The 23,777-nt window shown below is 46.0% G+C and overlaps 1 protein-coding gene across 4 annotated transcripts in view; it reads left to right on the top strand.

Moving 5' to 3' along the window:
• The first annotated feature begins 1,079 nt into the window (after nucleotides 1-1,079).
• Nucleotides 1,080-23,777, top strand: part of RTN4 (reticulon 4) — a 62,066-nt gene continuing 39,368 nt past the window's right edge. The window contains exons 1-3 of one of the 4 annotated variants that reach the window (XM_081854535.1): nucleotides 1,080-1,787; nucleotides 16,399-16,455; nucleotides 18,043-20,220. In XM_081854535.1, the coding sequence (XP_081710661.1) occupies nucleotides 1,253-1,787; nucleotides 16,399-16,455; nucleotides 18,043-20,220 (2,770 nt within the window). In that variant the 5' untranslated portion in view covers nucleotides 1,080-1,252. Of the gene's footprint in view, nucleotides 1,788-16,398; nucleotides 16,456-17,934; nucleotides 20,221-23,777 lie in introns of all 4 variants that reach the window. The other 3 variants (XM_081854534.1, XM_081854536.1, XM_081854537.1) reach the window with 3 other exon arrangements.

Here is a 23,777-nt window from a genome sequence, read left to right as displayed (position 1 = left end):
GCAGACCCTGCTTAGCTTTGCAACTGTGCTAGCAGTTTTAATTCTGCACCACTTCTTTTCTTAATCCTAGGAAGAGCCTGCCGGATTAGCCCAAGCCCCATGGAGCCCAGCAGTCTTTTCTCATAGTGACCAGCCTTATTATGCCCAGGGGAATGTCAAAGGGATGCTAAGCCGGCAATTTAATTAAAAATCGCCAAGGAATGTCTGAATGTTTTTTCCATGGCATCTCTTTTGAGCAAATTAAAGGGTTGCGTTCAGTGATGTCCTACCTAGACAAGGCCTATTAAAACCAAGTCCATCGTGCCTATTAACTTCAGTGGGTCAACTCTGAGTAGCGCAAGCCACTGAACGGCTGTCAAAGTTTTCCATATCCAAAGTTTTTTAAAAAACGAGTCACGTAAAAAAAATTATATATAAAAGAAAGAAAGCACCTCCTTTAAGCGACGACGTCAGCTTGGATCTTAAAACAAGCTAACTTACAGGAGAGAAATTGCCAGCCAACATTCCCCTCCCTCCCCGAAAGGCACGAGGTCTTCCCCGGCTCCTCCTCTGAAAGATGCTCGGAAAGGGGAGGGCGAAGCGTGGCGGGAGTCCATTCCGGTCCGGACCCCGCCCTCGAACTTCCCCCCACTTCAGGACCTCCACTTCCACCTCCCCAGCCTGCCTCTCCGCAAAACCAGCCACTTTCTTTGCTGCATGATAAGGAGGATCCGTAGTAGAGCAGGGGGCGCGCCGGCCGTTTCATCTTCCTCCCCCTCCTCCTCTAATTGGTAGCGCCCTCCCTTGCCCCCTTCCTCACTGGCCTGTTGGGTTGTCCCTTTCGTTCCAAAGGGGGTGGGAATAGAACGGGGGGACGGGGGGGGACGGGGACTGAGACTCGGTTCAAGTTCTGCCCGCTCATTGCGCGGAGGCTGCGAGTTGCGCGCGCTTGCTGCCGCCTTCTGTGACTCAACAGGGCGTGGAGACACTGGCGGCGGCGGCGCCCCTTTTTCCCTCCCCAGGCATCGCGCCGGCACCTCCGGAGGCATTTGCGCAGCCGCCCTCCCTCCCTTTTTTTTTTTGGGTCCTCCTCCTTTCACTTTCTCCCTCCCTCTTTCTCTCCCCCCTCCCTCTCCGACGGTGCGCGAGGCGAGCTCCAGCCGCCCATCTCTCTCGCTCGCCCAAGCAGCAGCAGCAGCAGCAGCAGCAGCAGCAGCGAGTGACTTGCTCCCGTTCCTCATTGTTCTCGCCGCAGACGCAGAAGCAAGGAGCCATGGACGACCCCGACCAGTCCCCCTTGGTCTCTTCCACCGCCACCTCGGGGGGAGCCGGAGGGCAGGACCAGTGGAAGCCTCAGCAGCCCCTGTTCCAGTACCAGTTCGTCGCGGACGACGACGGCGAGCCCGAGGAAGAGGACGACGACGACGACGACGACGAAGTGGACGACGAGCAGCTGGAAGTGAGGGAGAGGAAGCCCGCCGCCCCCGCGACCGCCTCTGCCCCGCCTCTGGGCGAGAAGCCCCCGGGGCCCCCGCCTGCCCCCCACCAGCCGGCCTGGACCAGCCACCCGGAGGCGCCCTCTTCCACCACCTCCCCTTTCTCGCCAGCCGCCTCCGACTTCTCCCTGCCTGAGGGGAAGGGCAAGGACCCCCCGCGCAGCGCCCCCCCGCCGCCGCCCCCGCCCCCGCCGCCCCGGGAGGAGCCCCGCGCCCCCGCCGTCCCTCCGCGCAGCGCCCCGCTGCCCCCCAAGAGAGACCAGCCCCCCGCCGCCTCAGCTGCCAAGAAGGGCGCCGCCTCAGGCTCGCCTGGTGAGTGTGTGCGCGCGCGGGGCAGGGGGAAAAAACTGAGGAAGACCTGAGGTGGGGGGGGGCAGGGAAGCTCCGAGGGAGATTCCCCCGAGGGGAGCTCCGGGGTGGGGCCGATGGGCTTTGTGGCGATGGGGGGGGCCGCGGGAGGAGTTTCCGCGTGGGGGGTGGGCTCAGACTTAGGGGGGGGGTTTGAAACTGTGGCAGGAGTGGCCTTACAAGGCTGTGGGGAGAGAGTTTCCTGGGGGGGGGAGGGAAGGGAAGGGGCAGGCTGGGGAGCCGTGAGGAAAATGGCGGGGGTGTGGGGTGTGGGGCATGTTTCCTTTGGGGGGGGAGGTGTCTGTGGCGGCGATGGCAGCCGTGTCGGGGAGCCAGGAGGGATCGGGGTTTTCTTGGGGGGGGGAGCTGGAGGACTTGTTGAAAGGAAGGCTTGAGGCAAGAAATTGGGGGTGGGGCGGGCAAGGGACGAACTTGGGGGGCGGGCATTGCAGGTAAGGGTAGAGAAAGGCGGCGGGAGCTCCCCGAGGGCGAAAGTGGGGAAGGGGCTTAGGAGGCGGGGATGCGGAGGAAGAGTGGCCGTGGGGAGTTTGGGGGTTCGGGGGGGGTGATCGAGGCGCAGCTGGTGGCCAGGGAAGGAGTGAGTGGATGTATTGGGGGTGTCTGATTGTGGGGCGCAATGAGAAGAGGGTCCCGGGGGGGGGGGCCGTGGTCAGGAAGAGTGACTGGTTTTGCTGAAGGGAGTGGCCGGTGTGTGTGCATGTGTGCTCGCTCCCGCGCTACGGAGACTTCTCCGTTGGCGAAGGTGCATAACTGTCCTAGCCCAAGTGGCCAAAAAGGCCAGGCTTCTTTTTCTCGGGTTGTAAGGTGATCTGCTGGAAATGCAGCGAGGTGGATCGGGCTGGCGTGGGGGGGGGTGGGCTCTGCAATGGAGCAGATGGGAGTGGCAGGCGCTTTGTGGGGTACACGTGCGCGTGGACGTAGCAGGTCCGGGAAAGGCTTTGCTGCGAAGCGAGCGCGTTACGCAGGCTCTCTCGCCACTTTCCCCTAAAGAATACTTAGGGGGCCGTAAGCAGCGCTTTGCCATCTGTCATGGGAAGAGCTGAGATCTTCCTTTGTGTCTGGAACCTGTTGTCGACCAGCCTTTTTCCAAAGGCATTTTGTTTGACGGGCTCCGAATGCCAACACTGGAGAGGAGAAAAAAAACACAAAAAACTAGGGTGTTACAGGAATAGTTCCAGCGCAGGGAAGAATTATTGTGTGCTGAGAAGGTGGGTGGGGTAACTGCCATTCCGCGCCCCCCCCCCCTTTTGACTTTTGGAGACTTTTCAATTTCAGTAGCTATTAATGCAAGAAGCTGGTTCAACACTCCCCCCCCCCCAATGTAATTCATGCTCCTCCTCTTTGCTTACTTCCCATTCCTGGTGCTTTTGCGCCTTGTTCTTTTCTTGATCTAGAAAAGTCCGTCCCCCCCCCCCCCCGTTTTCATTCAGGATTAAGAAGGGGCTTAAGTGGGGGGCGCAGAGCCCACCCCCAGTCCTTCCCACTGTCTAGCATAGGCGTTGGAACTCCGGGTATCTTTTTGTCTGCAGACTAACTGAAGCCTCTACATCCAGCCCGTCTATTGTCACAGAGAGCCCGCCTTTTCCTTGCACACACTGGATCTAGAATAGATGAGTGATGGCTCTGGTCCTCCTTACAGCAGGCAGGATTCAGAATGAGCACCTCCCTTCCTGTATATGGAACCAGCAAACTTGACTCAGCCTCCTGCCACCGCCCAGCATCAGCCGCACCAGACGGGAGCATTATGCAGACTTCTCTCTCTCTCTCTCTGTCTGCCTCTCTTTCTCTCTTCCTCTCTCTCTCTTGCTTCTTTCAAAGATTTCTGTGCCTTCAGTCTGGAAATTCAAGGCGCTTTAGCCCGTGTACATTGAAATGCAGATATCTGCCCCTTAGAAACATGAAAAAGGTTTGGAAAGCATTTGTTCTTAAGTAGAAACAGAGACTAGAAGAATGATAGGGAATGATTTGGGCAGGAGAATGTCAGCACCAGATTCACACAATACTTTATGGGGAGACTTACTGGGAGGATACAAATGCAAAAATAATATTACAATTCTTAAAAAAAGAAAGAGTTAGGATCAGGTGCTAATTTCATTCATTGTGCATTTCATGCTTACATACTGCACTCCCTTTGGTGTCATTGATTGTTGTAAATATTACAGAATCAAAATAAAATGTTAAAGAAAAGAGAAGCAGCAGCAGCATCATAAGAAATACAGCACTAAATTCCTACCAAGTTTCATGCTGTTTTAAGGATTAGAAATACGCATGAAACAGCTGGAAATCCAAGTACTGTAGTATTTTCCAGTCCCCTTTGTCATTCTTTGTAGTGCTTTTAATAATGCAGAAGCAAAAATGGATGCTGCAGAAATAGTGCAGTATTAGTTTTTAAAAGGCATGTCTGTAGATGTTCACTTTCTGTGTATGAGATGGGTCTTAAAGCCTCTGGATATTCTCTGATAGTGCTGCATTCAGAATGAACTCAGAATGAAGTAGTTCTTGATAGAAGTATATGATAGGAATCTGGGAATAGATGCTCTTTGCCCTTTAGCCATCCTAGGGGTAAGTGTAGTGAATGTAGTTTCTCTGCACTTGTGCACAATGTATCAAAACATGTTTAGTGTATTTATACCTTGCTTTTCTTCCAAACTGAGAATCAAGGTGGCTTACAACATTTAAAAACAACATTATAAAATACAAAGCAATAAAAACGAACTAGTTAAAAAAAATAATTAAATTACATCAGAACATACTTAGCACCAGCAGGGAAAATACAGTTGCCCTAACAAGTAGGCCATTGATCAGCATGTCAATACCTTAGTTTTCAAAGTCCTGTCTGAGCAGGAAGATCTTAGCTTGCTAGCAGAAGGATGATAAAGTTGGAGCCACTCTAATCTTTCTTGGGAGGGAATTCCACAATATGGGAGCCAGCACAGAAAAGGCTCTCTCTTGTGTCACAACTAACTGTGCTTCTGAAGTTGATTGGGTTGAGAGAAGGTGCTCACCTGAGGATCACAATGGGAGGTTCATATAGGAAGATGCAATTGTTCAGGTAGCCTAGGCTGTGCCCAAGATTCCTGGAATTACAAGAAAGAGAATGATGTATCGAAACACTCTGAAGCTTAATAAGGTACAGTCTCAAAGTAGGGCGAAGAGGAGTGAAAGGAAAGACTTCGGTAGAAAGAACATTGTATAAGCATCAGATCAATTACAAACGGACTTGATGTGTTTTAACTACAAACTTGATGCCCACAAATGAGATGCAAATAAAAGTGGATTAATAGTTAAGATAGTTAAAAATGACAGCAAGAAATCCTTGTCTTGTGTTGCAAACATTTATATAGTAAGAAGGTGTGTCTGTGTGTTTCTGTGGAAGAACTTGGACTTTAAAATCTGGCCAGGGTGGGAATTGTCACAAGAATTCTGTGACTGCTTGGGAGAATGGCTGGTGGTTTTATTATTCCTAAATGAAAAGCGACTTCTGAAAAATAGAATGGTTAGAATTAAATGGAACCAGAAACTTGCCAAAGTCCTGAAGGGAGAAAACATTTGTGGAGCTGCTGTCTGATCTCCAGAGAATATTGGGTATTCATCCAAGTATTAACTAGGTGTATTATCCTTGTTTATGGAATATACAGTTAACCTCACTTTGCTACTCTATCAATCACATATTTGCTACTGTGGTGTCAATCTCAGGTTGCACATTTCCCCCATCTTTCCCCCATCAATAACTGGGTGTCTTTTCTCCTAGTATTTCCATCTTACACTTCCCCTTCATTTTGGAAAATGCTACTATTTCCCCTTTTCCCCAGATTCAAAACAAGGGGTATTCCGCTTCCTGCAGTTTCATCATTTCTAGAACCCAGTGATTCTTTCATTTGATCCCACCCAAATGTTGGTCTTTTCATGTGCTGATTAGGTAGGTCTCCCCATTTCTGCAGGTGCTGCCTCCCCCACTTGACAGCAGGTGGGTGCGTCCCATTTGTGCCTTGCCATGTGAAACACTACTTGCATGTTGTAAAGTAACCCATCAGGGAGATTACTCTATCGAAAGCTGTCTCTCCCTGATATTCTGGTTTACTACGTACAGAGAGGTTTTTGCATGTGGGAAATTAAAAACATATATGTCCCCTCACCAACCACAACTTGCATTCTGAAGTAACACAGGTCCGGATTCTGTCAGCTCCCTTCTGCAAAATGCTTAATTACACAGTAATTCTCCAGTAGCACAGGTATATAGGGGCAGGTCGATTGCATCATGGCTCTTAAATAATAATGTTGATACATTTTGGCATATTTCTGCAGCTACTTAGTGTAGAACTGGAAATACTACTTAACTTTTAATACATTGGTGTATACAGAATTGAATTTTGTGAATTTAGCACAAGGAATTTGGATATATTTATGTAATGCAAGCTTTGCTTCCTGTTTGAGACGAGCAAAGAATTTTGAAGGGTTGTTCTCTGTCAGTGGAATGTTGTTTCATACTACACAAAGGTAAGAGTGCTCTGTGTGTGAACAACCATGCTCACTTGAAAAGTATTTGGCTGTGTTGGCAATCCACATGTCGAGAGCGATTTTTGAACCTCTCTTCATGCTGATTCATTCAAATGGAGTGTTTGTGTGGGTAGCTGAGGCTTGCCTGTTAATGCAGCACATGGTTGGATTGTCTCGTGGAGGAGGAGTCTAATGCACATGGCTTGACAGTATGGTTCAGAGCTTTGCACTAGCAACCCCAGCGGATGAGTACATTTGAGCTATCCTAGGGCTTGCCAATCAGAAGGTCGGTGGTTCGAATCCCCACGATGGGGTGAGCTCCTGTTGTTCAGTCCGAGCTCCTGCCCACCTAGCAGTTTGAAAGCACATCAAAGTGCAATTAGATAAATAAGTACTGCTCTGGTGGAAAGGTAAACGGCGTTTCTGTGCGCTGCTCTGGTTCACCAGAAGTGGCTTAGTCATGCTGGCCACATGACCCAGAAGCTGTCTGCGGACAAACGGCGGCTCCCTTGGCCTATAGATTGAGATGAGCGCCGCAACCCCAGAGTCGTTCACGACTGGACCTAACGGTCAGGGGGTACCTTTACCATTATAGCCTTTGAATTGTTTCTTTGGCTGGAGTTGCTCTACTAAAAGCTGGTGCTGGGATGCTGGGATGTAGGAGCCCAATGAACAATCACTAAGAACTGATAAAGCTCTAACTCTGAGCATCCTCTATAGTTAACAGCTATCTCTGACTCATTTCTAATAGTTTGTCCTCCCGCAGCAGATTTTTTATTCTGTTATTAGTAAGAGAGTAAATATGGATTATTAGCACAGGAATTGCATTATGTGTTCACTGTGCATATTATTTAAATGCAGGAGTTCAGTTCTAGATTGTGAAGTGCATGGCTAAAAACTGGCTTGCGGTGGATATAAATGGAAGTATGCATTTTCCAGTTGAGGTGCTTGAACTCCTGCTCAGTCTTTTGACCTTGGCATCTCGCTTCCTGGTGTGTAACCAGATTCTTGTTTATGAAGATGCTGCATCTAGCCATGACCTTAACTTGTCAAAAACAAGCTCATACCCTGCTGTTTGCAAAAATCATGCAGTTTCAGCAAATTTGCATTATTATTATTATTTGCCTAATTTTGCAGTTAGTCTTTTGAACAACCTGGGATGTGCTAACAAGCAGTGGAAATAATCAGAAGGGAAGAAGTAGGTTGGTGCTAGGACAGGTTGTGGTGAGTTCATGGCACAGAAGAAGTAGATAGAGGTTTTTCTCCCTTTTTCATAAATATACAGCTTGTGGAAATCTAGTTGGAAGATACAGGACAGATAATAGAAAGTACTTCATGCAGTGCACAGTTAACTAAGGCTGTCAATGGCCGCTAGCCAGGGTGGCTATGCTTTTCCTCTATGGTTGAAGGTATCAATGCTTCTAGTTGCTGGAAGCCATAGGAGGGCAGAATGGTCTTGTGTTTAGGTTCTGCTTGCCAGTTTCCCACAGGCATCCGGCTGGCCACAGTGAAAACTCTTGAACCCAGGAGTGCTATCTTCCCCAGCCACTTTGAGTCTTCATCAGATGCTGATTGCCTACATGTTCTCAAGTTTGCTTCTGCAGCCTTAAGAACTAGAAACTCATTATTTCAACATGAAAGCTGGGATTCCCAAGATGGGATTCCTCCGGCACATAGCCAGATCTTCTAACAGCACAGTACAATGCTAGAAACTCAGATATATACGCTAGGTGTCTGTTCGCCAGGGGGTTGGACTAGATGACCCTCGGGATCCCGTCCAATGCAACAGTGCTACAATTTCTATGATCTCAGCTACATTGCTTGATGGTAGCTTGCTCTTACAACAGATCACTTGTCCCAGTATGCAAGAAGGAGAAACACACACACAGTGGAAATGATACTTTCAACTCTGGTCGTCAACTTGGCACCCTGCCATGTGATGCCCAAAATCTTTCTGATACACTGCATATGGAAGGCTGTAATTTGCCTATGACTCACTTGCATAAAGCAGCGTGCTCAACACGCAAGCAGGTAGACCTTCATTGTGGTATTGGTCGTTAGCATCACATTCTCCCATGCCCTGTTTAGGGAAGCTTTTAATGTTTAATAGGTTATTGTATTTTAGTGTTTTGTTGGAAGCCACCCAGAGTGGCTGGGGAAGCCCAGCCAGATGGGCGGGGTATAAAGAATAAATTATTATTATTATTAAACCCTTTTGGAGAGGCAAGCCATTGCCATAGCTGCCTTGCCAATAGGCTTGTCAAACTCAGAGTCGATGGAGAGGTTGCTGGTTATGGTTGAGCCCAGGTAGATGGGATTGTCTACCACTTCTAGTGTGTGGTCCCCGGTTCTGAAGTGTGGAGAGCTGGCAACATCATAACTCAAGATGCTGGTCTTCGTCAGGCTGAACTCCCTGCGGTCTTGGGCAAAATGTTTGAGATGAATCTTTGTAGAGCTTCCCCAGAGTGCGTTGTCAAAGCTGTGTCATCTGCAAACAACATCTCTTGGATAAGAAACCACCACATTTTTGTACTGGCATGGAGTTGTGCCAGGTTGAGCAGACCCTATTGGTCCTTGAATGGAGATACAGACTGTCTCCAGTCAAGCTGAAGGCATAGCAGAGCAACAGGGAGAACAATATGCCAAAGTCATCAAACTAAACTATGGTTTAGCGTGAAAATGTGCGGGGGGGGGGGGGGCCTAGAAAGGAGATTGTGGCTACTTTGCTTATCTGGTCCTTCTGTGAGCTAAGTCATAGTTTTCCTTGGTGCTTCATCGGAACGTGAGCTTGTGGTTTGTCTTGGTTACCGCTCATGATTGACCTGGAGGGAGACTGGGATGTTACACCTTACATCATCCAGCATGGCTGATTATCTGGAAAGATGGGAGCTGTAGTTTACCACCAACATCTGGAGAGCAGCATTTTGGCTCCCCCACCTCTGGTGGATACATAGGGAATGCACAACTTTAATTAAGGCTTGGTAGGCTTTGCACATAAATGCCTTCTTGAATTGTATCACATTTTCCCTTCTGAAAACAAGGACTGCAGTTCCGGTAGGGTTTCACCATAAATCCTATTTCTATGTACAGTAATATTAAAGGATAACAACTTTAAAGTTTTGGCAACAGCTCAAGAGTATGTCACTGGGTATTTGCATTGTTCCCAAATGTTTACCTGAGAAGGTATGCTGTTGGAAACTTACCTTGAATACCTGTCATCCTCTCCACATGCTTTTAGCTCATCTCAGCTTTCATATGCTGTTGGGATGAACTCCCTTTTCTCATTGAAACAAACCCCTGTTAAACCCTCCCTCGTTTCTTCCCTCTGTACTCCAGAACTTGCTTCTCTCTGCACCACTATAACACACAATTATCCTCCTGGTTTCCCTTTCCCCAATTCTCACAGCTTATACTACCTTCTCCCTCTGCCTGTAGTCAACTCACCTTCGAATCTGTTCTTCTCCCCCTTTATCTAAAGCATCTATCCCATTATTTCACATCAAAGACTTTCCAGAGTAGCTTAAAAAGATCAGATGTAAGGCACTCCCCGGCCTTCAGGATTACAATGTGCTTCTCATCCTAGGAGTTGCAGTTGGACCTCTCCCAGTCAGGAGGTTTGTGCCTGGGAGGGTCAGTGCTTAACCCTTCATGTCCCTTCTGGTTCTTCTTAAAGACCATATTTCCACATGTAGCTTCTCCACTGCTGACCTTCAAGTCTCATTGCTTGGCCTGAAGGGTGGGTGGGAATATGTGCTTATTTGAAAAATAAGAATGCCAAGCAATTTATTATTATTATTATTATTATTTATATTGGTTTCCTCAGCCACTCTGGGTGGTTTCCAACAGGAGATTAAAAACACATCAAAACATCAGTCATTAAAAAACTTCCCTAAACAGGGCTGCCTTCACATGTCTTCTAAACGTCAGGTAGTTGTTTATTCCTTTGACATCACCAGCTCAATATGTACTCAACTTTGAACTTCCACAAGGCTGTCTTGAGTCAATGCATCGATTGGCGTAGAGTCAGACCCTTTCTTCCACCTGCCAATCTTTCCTGCACATGCTCCTTCAAAACACACCCTTCTCTTTACACTACCACACATCTCTCCACATGTAAATCTTTCAATTTCTAAAATTCATTCTTTTCCCCTGCATTTGCGTGTCTCGCTGTGTTCGCTCTTTCTTGGGGATTCAGCCTTCTCCACTGGTTCTCTTTTCTCTCTCATTTTCCCTTCCTTCAGTATATGGTTTTGCTTGCATCCCTCTACAATGCCTTGCTGAGAACACATGGGGCTTTCTTCCCCCCACACAGAGCTTTTATTCCCCAGCCAGTTCACGCAGGCTGAGAGCCTCAGACAGGTGCGCTAGCCACACTGGCAGCCTGCCTGCAACAGCTTAGCAAAAACTGGCACAGACTTCCAACATGGGCCTCTGAACCCAAGGCGTTGCCCCATCCCTGCCCATACTTCCAATGAGCTTGAGAGAGCCTTACATTTTCCCAGGCATAAGTGGGAAACAGTTGCAAACAGTGGGGCCCTGGGAATTCTTCCAGAGTACAGCAAATAAGACAGGGATTGGGCTGTGACTTCTCTTTTGCAAGTCTGCTTGTATGGAGACCTCATGATTGTCAAGAGCTTATGTGTTTTCAGCTTGATAGCTTTGGCAGAGTGTAACTGTTCTGATAACATTGTTTCGGAAGACTTCTGCAAAATGGCTTTTGCCCTTCTCTGTTATTGCACTGGGCATATTTTCTTGTTTAGAAACATATGCAGATTCGTTGAAGCAAGTTAATATTTCTGAAGGTTATGATTTGAGTTCGACAGGTTCAAACGCCAGTATGTAGGGAACAGATATTAAATCATTACCTTCTGTTCTCTGCCAAAACAAGCTTGATTTTATGAAAGTCTAGTCATTATTGAGGGGGAAAGCCAGTTGTAGCTGTACATACTAATTGTGTACGGCAGCGGGGAATGGAAGCATCTGGGAAGTCAGCGGATGCAACTGTTGTACAAATGTCCGTTGTTTATTTCACTGTTGAATTTGCAGAATAGTTGTAAGTTTGTAATGGCTTTGTAATAATGCCAGAATGGCTGCAAGTAAGTTTTCGGTGGCCTTGTTTTGATCTGTTTTCTCATTGTTTTTCATTCCAGTGCTAGTCAAAGCTGGACTAGTATTTAAGCTGCTCTGTGGCCAGAGTATAGAGGCTCCTACTTGCCATGTTTTGGTACTGTCCTAAGCATCTGGCAAGCAGAAGCCTCACCTCTCCTGTTATAGTGTTCCAGGAAGCCTCACTTCTCCTGTTAGTGCTTCAGGAAGAGGAGGAGTCAATCACAGGAAGCTGAGAAGGGTGGTGGTGGTGGGGTGTGGGGGGTTGTGTGCCACTGTTGATACTTGAAGATCCGTCCTAAGTGGCAATCAACTCAAATTCTAGCTCTTATCTCTCTAGGATGAATGATTTCTTTTGCAAATCATTTAAGATGGTATTTATACTCTTCTTCTTTTGTAAGCATTTGAAAGCAACTAAATGATAAATGTGAATCTAAAGCGTATCCTTAAAGGGATTACTACTTGCATTCCATTTTTTAAAAAGCCTCTGACAATAACTAAATTACATTGATCAATAAATTGGGGCCTAGGGGCAAACAGGGCCCCTTCCCATTAATCCTATCTTCTGGGATACTCTTCTGTGACCTCTGAACCCTTCTCTCTCATGTATCAACTTCTTGTGAGTGTGAGGGTTCAGTATTTCAGTCTTGGAGAACCACTGCCAATAGGAGTTAATAAACCAGTGTGAGATAGTTATGTTCGTATGAGATCAGGAGTTAAGATACTTTGAGCAGGATTCCTGTTGATTGTGGAATCAAGGGTTTTGAGGTGTGTTCCTGTGCATCAGAACAAATAATTCCTGTTTCGCCGCCTCGTTGACTTTAGTGCTTCCTCTCCTTAAAGGGGGTGTGTCTTCTCTGAAATAGTAAATGGATGCATAACTTCAGTATTAGTCTGCACGCCCACATTTCATATTTGTATGCCATTAAGGGACAATTCTTAAGGCAGTTTTGCACTTACAACTTTAAATTAGCCAAAAGAATAGATATTAACGGTAGCGTTGTCTTCTGATGATAAGTAGTTAGTTGCTACTTTGCAATTTAATAACATGGAAAGGTTTTGATAACATGCACATTTAGAAATGATCCATTAAAAAGGCTGAGATTCCTGCATTGCAGAGGGTGATACCATGAGTCTATGTTTAAATAAATAAACATTTCAAATGTCTGACAGTCCTCATCAATACCATTTAATTGTTCTCATTTCAGCCAGCAGATTTTCGCGAAGGTCAAATTTTAATGTGGAAATCCATCTCATAACTCATTGTCCAAAGTGATGCTTGTCTAGCTATGCATAAATAATTAACATGTTCCAAACGGACATTATGGTGCACACTTTCTCAAGCCCTTTTAACAGATAATAGGGTAGCAGTATAAACTGAAAGCAAAATATGTTGTATCAGTCTGCACCACTCTCTGCCTGCATGAGCAGCACTTATAGTCTGCAGCATCAATTTTGTAGTAGTAACCTACAGTATAGGGACGCGGGTGGCACTGTGGGTTAAACCACAGAGCCTAGGACTTGCCGATCAGAAGGTCGGTGGTTCGAATCCCCACGACGGGGTGAGCTCCCATTGCTTGGTCCTTCTCCTGCCCACCTAGCAGTTCGAAAGCACGTCAAAGTGCAAGTAGATAAATAGGTACCATTCCTGCGGGAAGGTAAACGGTGTTTCCGTGCGCTGCTCTGGTTCACCAGCAGCGGCTTAGTCATGCTGGCCACATGACCCGGAAGCTGTACGCCGGCTCCCTCGGCCAATAAAGTGAGATGAGCGCCGGAACCCCAGAGTCGGTCACGATTGGACCTAATTGTCAGGGGTCCCTTTAACTTTAACCTACAATATGGAGAAAGCTGTTTTTCAGATGCCATGTAGCAATAAACTTTGCATTCTGCAGCTTCCCACGAAGTGCTTCAGCCATCCTCTTAATAATCCCCTTTACACAATTTTGATAACCCAGGGCTTCTTCAGGAGGGAGGCCAGGGTATAAATTCAATAAATAATAATAATCTATCCCTTAAAATTTGGAAATCAGGCAATGTAAAAACTAGGATGAGATAATCACCCACACCATTTTCTGCATCTTGTGCAAATAAATGCTTGCATTAATAGCGCCTTGGTTTTGCAATGCACATCTTTGTTCTCCTCCGCCGGATCTCTGCTTTGTTGAGTAATCATACAGAGGCAGACTAGCATTCCTTAATTCTCGGATGCTTTACTTGGCAACCTGAGCAGTGCAGTAATCTGATCTCTTTGTGCGGCTTAATACTGTCAAGAAATCAAAGACCAAATAAAGATTGGCTCCATTTTATACTTGATGCTTTGGAAGTAGAATGTGTACAAATCAGCAGGACACCATTTAAGTTTATGCTGCAAAGCATCTCTCCCGTTTTGTGTTTTTCAGCAGTTTCAGGGCCAAGAGGGTGTGTGTGTGTGTGGATGTGTATGATGTAACTCCACACAACCCTAAGAAAGTTGGGAAATGTTAATCATAGTGTATCTTTGATGTTTTTAGGCCACTGTCCTGGTAAAAAAATAACCAGGTTCGCTAACGAGGACAAAGCCATAACAGAATTAAAAAAGTGGACTATAGTAAAACTAAATAGAAATATAATTATTTTATTTTAAAACACAAGAGAGAGAAAGCAACTGCAGGAAGCAGGAAAAGACCCACTAAATGCAGTGGATAATAATAATAATAATAATAATAATAATAATAATAATAATAATAATAATATTGTCTCCAGAATAGTGATAATTGGATGGCGTTCTAGAGCAAAGAATTCACCACTAAAAAGTCTTTCTTCCTGCTTGGAATTATGGTACTTATTCGCCAGTAGAAATTGTCTGTATGGCAGCCATGCTATCTAGTATTTTAAAGGACAAAATCGGCACCTTAAATTGGACCCATAAAAATACTGGAAGCCAGGGCAGATCTCTTAAAACAAGTTCCATTCAGTGTGGCATACTCTAGGCAGAGGTCTGGCTCCCATATTCTGAAATAACTGAGGTTTCAAATCAGTCTTCTAGAAGGTAGCTCAGTATAATGCATTATATTCATGTTGGCTTCCTTGGCCACCCAAGGAATTTTCAGCAAAAACATGTAGGTGGTATGCACGAAAAAACAGCCATGGTGATGCTTTCTGCAGCTGGCACCTGAAAACAGTCCCTTTGGACATGCACCTGCGAGGTTTGGGAGGTGCAAACAACATCCAGCAGGCTTTATTTATTTATTTATTTATAATTTTTTATACCACTTTATAGGGGCGCGGGTGGCGCTGTGGGTTAAACCACAGAGCCTAGGACTTGCCGATCAGAAGGTCGGCGGTTCGAATCCCCACGACGGGGTGAGCTCCCGTTGCTCGGTCCCTGCTCCTGCCAACCTAGCAGTTCGAAATCACATCAAAGTGCAAGTAGATAAATAGGTACCACTCCAGCGGGATGGTAAACGGCGTTTCTGTGTGCTGCTTTGGTTTGCCAGAAGCGGCTTAGTCATGCTGGCCACGTCACCCGGAAGCTGTACGCTGGCTCCCTTGGCCAATAAAGCGAGATGAGCATCGCAAGCCCAGAGTCGTTCACGACTGGACCTAATGGTCAGGGGTCCCTTTACCTTTATACCACTATATATTTTTTAATAAAAATCTCAACACGGTTTGCAGCATATTAAATCAATAAATCAATGGAACAATAGCTGGGCGATGTTCCTCCGGCCTCATGAGGAGCCTCTTCAGTGGGGCTGATGAGTCTGGGCCTTGCCCCCCAGGCCAGGTGGAAAGGGCTTTGTAGGGAGCGGCCTTCACGCCTCACAGCCGGGCGATGTTCCTCCAGCCTCATGACAAACACAACACCGTATAGTTCATAATTCAAGCCAGCCATTCCCGATTGTTGGTGGTCAGCTGCTATGGTGTGCGTTGCTCAGCTTTTGCATCATCTTAAATGTGCACTGGCTTGCTCATAGTCCTTTAATCGCTTTCCCACCAACTTCACATGTTGCCTCATTAAGTGAGACTTTGGCAGAGCTCTCCTGCCGGGGCACAAGTGGTGCCCTTTGCATAACACTGTTCTTTGCTTCTTGGATCAGTCAGGAAGGATAGCTAGTAATTATCCTGCCGATACTACGCTCTTGAAATAGTTGATCGCAAGAGGTGAACTGGAGGGTGTCTAAGACTTGGGCGAGGGCTAATGGCTAAATCAAAGCTCTTTTGCTCTTTGCTTCAGTGGAAATATGTTAGCTCAACCTTGGTACGGGAGTAAGTGGATATACATGCACTCTCGAGACTGTTAAGTCAGTGCACTGATCCTGCCTATGCTATTTAATGATTTTATACAACCTGCTTTGCTTTTATGTAGCATTTAAAACAGTCCCAACTATTATATTAAAACATATTTTCCTTGTTTCTGCAGTCAATTAGCAATAGCTGTCCCCACCCCCGAGAGATTCAATTCCTTAATGTACTTAACTTTCATATGTTTAGGGGGCGAATGTGTGAAGGGGAAGCGTGCTAAAATTAGGGACTCTTGATTCTCGTCTTAGGAGAGTAACCGTGTGAAACACATCTGCTTGTGTGGAATTCTGGGTGGAGTTTTAAGTGACCTGTTAATGACCCACATTAGCAAATAAGTGTAGCGGATGAAACGCCCTGGAATTTTTTGGCTGGTGGATCCTGAGTCAATATTCCTGGGCGTTCCTATTTAGGCCTGCAGCTAAGATTCGGGCAAGTGGCCTGGGGGGGGGGGGTTGGGATGGGGAGGAGTGTTCCTTAGCAGAAAATTTTCCACTTTGTGACAAACAGAGTAATCCTGCATGCGAATTCTCTCTTTTCGTTCTTTTTAAATATGGATGTAAAATATCTGCTAAAAATATGAATGCTGAATACTCTCTTCTCCCTCTTTCCCTTCTTTGAGCTCATTTTCCACATTTATTTCTGCTGAGGTCATACTGTATTTGTTTTTCAGATGAGACCCTTTTTGCTCTTCCTGTTGCATCTGACCCTCTGATGCACTCTTCTGCAGGCAAGTTATTTCAGCTAGCCTTTTGCATTAGAGTATTCCCCCACCCCTCCGTGCCCTTTGCGTTTTCCTTTCCCACTAATAGTTTCTAGATGTATTTACTAAAAAAAAGTTGTCGCGGATCCAAGAATACTAAAGTCTTCTAAATTTACAAAACATGCTTTGTTTGTTTCGAAGTGGCTCAAAATTCAAACTTGGGCAGTTTGCGTTTTGCAGTTAAACTGCAGCTGTCCATGAATTCTTGGAACTTTCCCCTAGGAACACCTTGTAGCTACTATTAACAGAATAACTATTAAAGGTGTAGTTGCTTTTGCTGATATAGAGTTGGCTCTAATTGGTTACAATTAATGAACTGTTAGCATTAATGCAGTTTACCATAATTGAAATTGCTTCGTCTTTTCACCTGTCGGGTGTATGATGAAGGTAACCCTGCCAATCTCTTAATTACCATATTTTTTGCTCTATAAGACTCACTTTTTCCCTCCTAAAAAGCAAGGGGAAATGTGTGTGTGTCTTATGGAGCGAATGCAGGCTTTGCAGCTATCCCAGAAGCCAGAACAGCAAGAGGGATCGCTGCTTTTGCTGCGCAGCGATCCCTCTTGTTGTTCTGGCTTCTGAGATTCAGAATATTTTTTCCCCTTGTTTTCCTCCTCCAAAAACTAGGTGCGTCTTATGGTCTGGTGCGTCTTATAGAGCGAAAAATACGGTATATAGTTAAGAGACTGGGCTTCAGATTCTTTGAGTTTTCTTCTTCCTCCTTGTATTTATTCCCCAGTTTACTGTTAACATTCACACTGGCTCTTAACTATGGTTAATGCTAAGCAGGATTCCCCTTGTTACCCGGGCTTGAAGTTGGTTTGCAAATGCTGATTTAGAGGGAACCTACTTTGTCTTAAGCATAGTTGGTGTTAAGTAGGGTTGCGGTGAGTCCTCTCTTCCTAGGACACACCCTCTTTTTCAGGGGTAAGATTTGAGACAAACTGCATTCATTTGCTTTTAATGGCCATCATAGCGTCCTCTTTTATCTCTCTTCAAAATATGGGAACCCTAGTTGAAGACTTGGGAGGGAGAGGAAATGCATTACTTAACGCCTTCTCCTACGCTCTTGGCTATGGTTAAGAGAACATCAATATTATTTCTTCACGGGGTTATTATTATTCACTTGCTTCCCCCCCCCCAAAAAAAAGAGGGCGTAGGAGAATGAGACCTATTTCTCAGGCTCGTTCTGTAAAACCTGTGTACTTTGCATTGCTGCAAGCTCTCCCCTAACCTTATTGGATAGCCCAACATTTGCTGCTTCATTTACATTTACCCTTTCTTAGCTTTAATATTGCATGCTTTCCCTACTAACCTTTCTAGCTGTAAGCGTTGAGAGCTAGCTACTGTGTTTTTGGGGGGGACGGGATCTTGTTGTTGAAACTTGCCTTAACTTTCAGACCACTTGCACTCTTCGCTAACTTTCCTTTCTGTCCACGGCCACAGACAAAGGTATGGACTTGCAGGAGGAGCTGGGTCGTGCATGGCGAGAAGATTTCGCTGCAGCTCCCCTTGACGCTACCGCTTCTCTTCCCTCTCTCTCTCCTCTCTCAGCCAATCCTTTTAAAGACTACACAGCCCCCAACGCAGTATCAGGCGGGCTATCTACAAAGGGCAGTTACGGTCAGGTTGAAAGCCAGGCATTTACCGCTGCTACCAAAAATGCACGTAACCCATTCCTTGAAGATGCTGGTGGTTCAGAAGTAAAACCTTTGGAAGCAGTGCCCTCTGACACTGGGACAGGGCTATTCTTTTCATCTCAGACCAAGGAACCAGTAGGCACCAATGAAGTGTTTAATATAGAAAAACTATCTGCACACCAGCAGGACTCTTCTCCAGAATCTCCTGTCGAGCTGTTTGTGAAGCACGATAACGATGCATCTCTTGAAGACCGAAAGGACGATGCCGACGAAAATATGGCTTTCGTAGACCTTTCTGCAAGGGACGACTATGTGGATTTCAAGCCTTTTGAACCATCATGGGCTAGCAATGAAAGCAGCAGCTTGAAAGAAATGGCTAGGAGTCAGATGGACGGTGTAGGTAATTATGACATGGAGGAGGCTCAGACTCTGCCGGTAGAAAAAGACTTTGGAAAAGAGAGCGAGAAGAAGCATGAAAGCAGCAATGAAGATATTTCTTTCCCCAGCACTCCAGAAGCCTCAAAAGAATTTTCAGAAGCTTACATTACTTGTGCCAAGTTTGAATCAGCTGTGACAGTCGAGGGCAGCACAGCCAAGTCTCTGGTGGAGGAGCAGGCCTCTGAAAATAAAACAGATGAGAAAAAGATAGCAGAGATGAAGGCCCATTTTGGAACGGAACCAAGCGTTGCCCACAATGAGTTGGCAAGTGGCCAGGGCAAGAATGCTGAATCTGATAAAGCTGAGAATCTGCTGGCGTCTACTGATGCTCTGGCCAATATGCCCGAAGGTCTTACTCCTGATTTAGTGCAAGAAGCATATGAGAGCGAACTTCATGATGCAGTTACCCCCAAACTTGCTTACGAAACGAAGATCGATTTGGTTCAGGTGTCCGAGTCGTCGCAAGAGCCCTTGAATGTGGCCGTGCAGCTCTGCCCCTCCTTTGAAGGAGGGTCTGAAACAGCTCCTTCCCCTGTCTTGCCAGACATTGTCATGGAAGCACCGTTGAATGCAAGCGCTGTTGGGGTGGTTGCTCCTTCCGTGCAAACCGAAGCCTTCCCTTCGGAAGCTTTTGCTGGCGATTACGAGAACGACTACGAGAATGTAATGGAGAAGTCTGAGGAGCCTCCCTCATATCAGGAGGCAATGAATGTACCTGCAAGTCAAGCACAGGAAACCAAGGTTGATGCTGCCGATAAAGAACCCGGACATAAGAATGGTACAACTGCGGAAGACTTGGAGAATTCTTATATATCCATTGCATGCGACTTAGTTAAAGAAACGAAGGTTTCCAATGAATCTGCTTTGCCGGCCGTTGCAGAGATATCCAAGGAGGTGATTTCAGAATGTGTTTCCCAACCTGTGCCTGAATATGCCGAGCCTGACGAGAAAGCACCTGGGAAAAGTGACTTATTTGGTAGTTGTCAGGAACCAGTCCTTGCTCAGAAAGAGAGGGAGGCTGTGAAAGAGAAGCAGAAGGAGTTGCCTACTTCCCTTAGCAAGCCTTACTTAGAATCCTTCCAGCCTCAGACTGAACCCTCCAAAAATGCACCCACTGTTTGGGCTCCAGAAGTAGCAAAGGAGGAGAAGACATGGAAGGAACTAGACATGGAAGAACTACATACTGGTGCAGGTTATTTTCCTGTTCCCAAGGAGCTCAAAGTGGGAGACAAAATTGTGTTGTCTGCAGAATCCTCTCCAGAGACGGATGATTTCCCCACAGCTCCTTATCAAGCTGCTAAGTCGGTGATGGAAAAAGATGTGTCGAAGGAGATGGAAAGCAGAGAGCCCCCTGATGCATTTGAATCGGAGGCAAGGCAATCTCCTTACCAAGAGGTGGCCCACGACCTTTCTTTGAAGAATGTGCAAGTCAAAAATGAAGAGAGAGGTCCTGCCTTAGGAAAACCCTCCGTGAAACTGGACAGAGAAGTGCCTGAAGCAACGAAGGAGATCTCGCCCCCAGCTGATGTTACTCCTTTGCCAGCAGAGAAAAAGTTAGACAGTGTAGGAAAGGGAGCTGAGAGAGGGGCTGCTTCTGTCAAGGAAAAGGAGAAACCTGCCCCTATGTTTTCATCAAAGCTGAGTAAGCCTTCAGGTAACCTGCTTTCACTTCCTTTGCATTTCACTAATCAATGTGTTTCTTCAGCATGCCATGGCTTGTGTCCCTCTCGAAAATGTGTGTCTCACGATCTGACTGTACATCTCTCTAGTGGCGTCTGCTCAGAAAGCAGCCGTCTAGATTTCCTTCCTCTCTGCCTGCTGCCCAACCCTTCTTCCCAACATAATTGCTTGAGGTTGAGATTTTATGCTGCACATAGAAGGAGGTGCTGCTGCTTGCTTCAGAACTGTTGCCTCTGTTGGGTCTTCTGTGTAGAATTTGTGTAAGCCAGAAGATGCCTTTGGGTGATGCTTGCTGATGGCACTTCTAATCTGGATACTCTAGATTCCCAAACCTGGGTCTCTTAACTTGTCCTGCTAGCTAGGGATGGTAGGAATTGTAGCCCCAAAACAGCCAGAGACCCAAGTTTGGGCAACCCTTCTCTAGACACAGTCTAGAGAGTTGAGCCTCGTTTAACCAATTCACTTCCTGGGATTATTGGTGTGCAATGATGTCGAAAAGATAGGAATTTTTAGGGAAGAGTTTTATATAAAGTTTTTTGGGAGAAGATTCAGATAGGTAGCCATGTTGGTCTGACGTAGTCAAAATAAATAAATAAAATTGTCCAGTAGCTATTTTTGGTCATCTGCATACTATCCCTTGCTTTTTCCTTTTGGACTAATTGCAGTCATTAACAGTCATCAACAGGTTTACCATACCCATTGAGTCAATCATCCATCTCCTATTACCCTTCTGAGAAAAAACCCACCCCACCCTCCCACTATATATAAGGGTCTGGTGACTTCTGTATCAATGTATCTGAAGAAGTGTGCATGCACACGAAAGCTTATACCCAGAACAAACTTAGTTGGTCTCTAAGGTGCCACTGGACAATTTTTTAATTTATTTTTTGGGAGAAGTGAGGGTTTATATTACAAACCTATATTGTTACTGTATTTGAAATACTCTGCACAGTTACTCTGTTTCAAAATGGGTATCTCAGAACTGGAAAAGAAGAAAAAGGCAACCTAAATGGTCAAAACTGGAGCACTGTATGAAGAAAGGCTAAAGCCTTTTCTTGTCCTTTTGGAGAAAAGATGACTGAAAAAGTATGGTAGTATGGTGTGCTGAGGGTGAATAGAGATTTTTCTTCTCCTCCCTATTAGAATGCAGATAATTAGCTTAAAGAATTTGCTTCCATAAGGTGTGGTGATTGATGGCTTTCAAAGTGGGGTTGACAAATTCATGGAGGATAAGTCTTCATCTCCCAGTTAGCTATACTTCTCCAATGAATTCTGCTTATTGGATGCAACAGCTAGACATAGAGGCCACCTGAATCCAGGAGGGGGAACCTGGTCTACCTTCTCAATAAAAGTTGCTGAGTAGGAAACAAGGAGAAAGGACTGTTGGCTTCAATGCTGCTTGAGCCCTTTGCTCAAGTGTTTGGACACTTGCACAATGAAGGGTTGATGGATCATGGGGGGCATCTAAGGTTGGGTTAGTCAGCACAACCTACTTGGTACCATGGAGAAAAGTCACCTGTATAGAATTATCATAGTATACCCAGGGTTCAGATAAACATGCATAATTTTTTTTAAAAAAATTGTTTTATTGATTTCCAATTACAAATGAACTAGATAGAAGAAATAATAGTATCAACAATAGCAACAACAGGTTGGAGTACAGAGCCATCACAAAAAGGGGGAAGTAGAAGCAATCCTAGTTGGGGTTCCTGGGATGTACAGTAGTCAGGTGACAGTGTGTGGAATTTTCATCTGACTATGGTCTGCACCTCATCCAGAATGCTGCCACCAGAATCATTCACCTCTCTTGCTGCCCACACTGTATGAAGCGCCCTTCCTCAGTTGCTTCTGCTTCCTCAACAGCACACACCCTCCTTCAGTTTTACCACTTGGAACGGCCTGAAGATCTCCTCTCTAAAAACACCCTTCCTATTGCTACCCATTAGGCCCAGAGCTCCCTCGTCTATCCTCTGTATGGCTCTCTCCCTTCCTTCAAACCCAGCAGTGGAGAATCTCTTTCAGATGGAGGGACCTCAATCTCTTCTCTGGGGAAACTTCTGAGGAACATGGGCCACTGGTGGGCAGCACCAGAGGCAAAAGTGGGGGGCGGGAAGCGAATTCAAATGCCATCTTTGTACAGGAGACTGGTTTCTACACTCCCCTTTCCTCTGGTCTCCATCCAAACAAGCAAGAGGTATTGTTACGAGTTCAAGAGCATATTCCAGCCAGGCAGAAACACTTGGGGTAGGACTTAGGGCCAGGGCCTGAATATAGAAGTTTGGAGGTTTCCGAGGGCCACGTAGAGAGGCCTGGAGGGCTGCATTTGACCCCCATGCCTGAGGTTTCCCACCCCTGCTTTAAACCAGGGATAGAGAGCGTGTGGTGTTCCAGATGTTGCACTCCAGTTCCCATAGTCTTGGGCCATTGTTGGCTGGGGTTAATGGGCACTGGAGTCCAATTGCGTAGTGAAGGCCACAGGTCCCAACATCTGGATGGCTTTAAACCTTTTCTATGATGCCTTTTCCTGGGTCATTACCCAACTGAAACAGCTTTTGCACAAAGCGCTTGACTTCCCTGTTACTCTTGCTCACCCATCCCTCCTCTTTAGAATCTCGCTTCCTTTGATGCAGCTTTCGCAGGCCCTTTGGAGCAGAAATCTGCCTTCTGTTTTTAGCTTTGTAAGTACCAAATAAATTGATGGTACCATGTAAGTTAGTAACAATCTTTCCTGCCACGGGCCAGAATGAAACTGGTATGGCTGAGTCTTGAAGGAAGTTCACAGTCCACCCAGAACATCTCTTGATGATGCTCTGCTGAACTAAGAGGAGGAGGAGGAAGAACTTATTCTTGGTTCTTATCACACGCCAGTGCCCTCTTATTCTACATCATACCCGTATCCCCCTTTTTGATTCTGAGTTAGACAGGAAGCATCAGGAGTTGATGCTAAAGAAACTTGGGGACAAAAAGGAACAGCCACCAGAAAATCCCAAGAATCTGTGCTGAGGTGATAAGGAAACTTTCGGGTGTTCTTGTTCAGCAGGACCTGGAGCCTAGCAACAGAAATTGTTGCTTTGCGGGGGCAGTCAGGGAACCGTGTCTGGGCAGAATCTTCCCCCCTGCCAGTCCTGTTGGGTCTCCTACCTCTCATTGTTGTTGCACAGAATTGTTTGCCACATTCCAGTTGTGTGTGACTTTCCACTTCAGGACACTGTGCCCCTTGTTGAACGATTCCTGTGAATTATGCATAAGCCTCTGACTCAGCGGAAAAACTGCTTCTGGCACAGAGCAGAGCCATTCTTTAGCCTTGATGTGGGATACCTCTGAGTTGCCTATTGTGATGTCCCTTTCAATGCTTCATTTCTGTGCTTATGGTTTAAAAGCAAAGGCTTAATTCTGTGCAAAGCTGTCTGCTTCACGCCACTGTTTTATGCCTTCCCTGTGCTACACTTGAAGAGCTGGGTCCTGAATTAGACATACCTTTTCATAATTTCCTTTCTAAAGGTTTTTGTGTTGTTAGCTTCCCAAGCGGAT

The sequence above is a fragment of the Podarcis erhardii genome, assembly GCF_964252035.2.
Source record: "Podarcis erhardii genome assembly, chromosome: 3".
In the NCBI taxonomy this organism is placed as follows: Eukaryota; Metazoa; Chordata; class Lepidosauria; order Squamata; family Lacertidae; genus Podarcis; species Podarcis erhardii.
This window is presented reverse-complemented; position numbering and strand designations above follow the sequence as displayed.